This window comes from Myotis davidii, unplaced genomic scaffold (assembly GCF_000327345.1).
Source record: "Myotis davidii unplaced genomic scaffold, ASM32734v1 scaffold167, whole genome shotgun sequence".
Lineage (NCBI taxonomy): Eukaryota > Metazoa > Chordata > Mammalia > Chiroptera > Vespertilionidae > Myotis > Myotis davidii.
Window position 1 is genome coordinate 2,202,928 of NW_006300048.1, and position 1,975 is coordinate 2,204,902.

The 1,975-nt window shown below is 41.5% G+C and overlaps 1 protein-coding gene across 18 annotated transcripts in view; it reads left to right on the top strand.

The window, feature by feature from the left end:
* UBR2 (ubiquitin protein ligase E3 component n-recognin 2) overlaps nt 1-1,975 on the top strand; it is a 137,596-nt gene that overhangs the window by 25,612 nt on the left and 110,009 nt on the right. For 17 of the 18 annotated variants that reach the window (XM_015572194.1, XM_015572195.1, XM_015572193.1 and 14 more), the window contains one exon: nt 1,419-1,497. In XM_015572194.1, the coding sequence (XP_015427680.1) occupies nt 1,419-1,497 (79 nt within the window). Of the gene's footprint in view, nt 1-1,416; nt 1,498-1,975 lie in introns of those variants that run through there. The other variant, XM_015572186.1, reaches the window with a different exon arrangement.

A 1,975-nucleotide genomic window follows, 5' to 3' on the forward strand; every position in this document is an offset into this window, starting at 1 on the left:
ACTCATGTCATAGGTTCGCCATCACTGCCCTACGGGGTCCCAGACTGCGAGAGGGCGCAGGCTGGGCTGAGGGATGCCCCCCACACACTGTGCAGGAATTTCATGCACTGAGCATCTAGTATGCTACAAAGAAAAAGGAGTACAATAAGCACATTAGAGTGGTTTGCTTATGAGGATATAAGAACCAAGGATAAGGGAAACTTAAAGATTTTTCATCATTCCCCATCTCATTTCATGGCATTAGAGAGATTCTCTTATTTAAGATTAGAGGCCTGGTGCACAAAATTCGGGTCACTAGACCTGGCCAGCGATCAGGGCCTATCAGGGCCCTCCTTCTGGCTGCCAGCTGGGGCTCCCTTCCCCAGCTGCCAACTGCTGGCCAGGGCCTTCCTTTGTTCCATGCCGCCCCCTGGTGGTCAGCTCACATAACAAGCTGTCGAACTCCTGAGGGGACAGTTTGCATATTAGGCTTTTATATAGAGAGAAGATATGATCTGTAGATATATCGAACTGGCAGTATGATGAAAGCAAATGAAATGACTGAGGACACCACTGCCACAACCCATCCACCTTGTGGAATTCTCCTCACCTAAGGATTTTTTTCCCCCCATTGATTTTTAGAGAGAGGGAAAGACCGAGAGAAACATCAATGTGAGAGAAACACATTGATTGGTTGCCTCCTGCTTGAGGCCTGACCAGGGCCCAGGCTGGGGTGGAGCCTGTAACCAAGGTACATGCCCTTGATGAATCAAACCTGGGACCCTTCAGTCTGCAGGCCGATGCTCTGTCCACTGAGCCAAACCGGGTAAGACAGCCTTGTGGAATTCTTATTTTCCCGTCAGGGTATCTTAGAAACCATATGTGTTGTGTGACCGTCAGACATAATGACCAAGTGAGGAGACCCATGTCAGTCTGTACTTACTCATTTAGAATGTTTAATTTCCCTTTTAAATTAGTTAAAATTTAAATAGAAATACAAGTTCTAATATTTTCTTGTCTTTCTGGGGGTGTACACATACGACTTTGAAGACCATTGATTTGAAACACCTGTTTGAAGGAAATTACTTGAAATTGCAAGATAAAGTTTAAAATCGATTCCATAACATCTGTGTGGATGTTATGGAATCACATTTTAATATAAAATGTGATTTCCCTGAATCTTTGGGGGAAATTACCATTCTAGTAATACGTGCCTTCAGAAACTCACTAGTACATATCCAGTATGAGAAACAGGTTCTTAAGCTGACATCATTGATCAAAGATCTGAGAGATTTTGGGGAATAATATTTCTTTTCTTTTAACATTAAGACAGTTCACTATTATTGCTCTTCTAGAATGGAATCCAGTATGAAGTATTATGTTGTGAAATATGCAGTAATTTTATGACACTCATTTTTATTTTTTCTTTAACTTTACAGAGACTGTGCAGTTGATCCAACTTGTGTTTTATGCATGGAGTGCTTTTTGGGAAGTATTCACAGAGACCATCGATACAGGGTTAGTAATGTCCAGATAATAACCATACCTAGTATCAAATTTTATACTACCGTATTTGCCGGCGTATAAGACGACTGGGCGTATAAGACGACCCCCTAATATTTCCACTCAAAATACAGAGTTTGTTATATACTCGCCGTATAAGACTACCCCCTCTTCCGCACACCTTCCACACACCAAATAAAAGGTAAAACAATATCAGATTTGATTTTAACATTTTAATTTATATTCAAATGCTTATGACATGCAGGAAAACTGTCACAAGGCTGTATGTAATCAAACATATACATAAAACAGTGCAAGTTTATTACCGGTAAACATACCGGTAATTCACTAAAGAAAACACACTCTATAGACTGGTACCGTAGATGCTTCTCAGGAACACAGGCAAGCAGCCCACAACCTAGAGGGACTGTCAATGATAGAAGTAAGATAACAAATAGAGGTAGAGAGCAAGTGCCGGGCAAGTCCCTAGCAA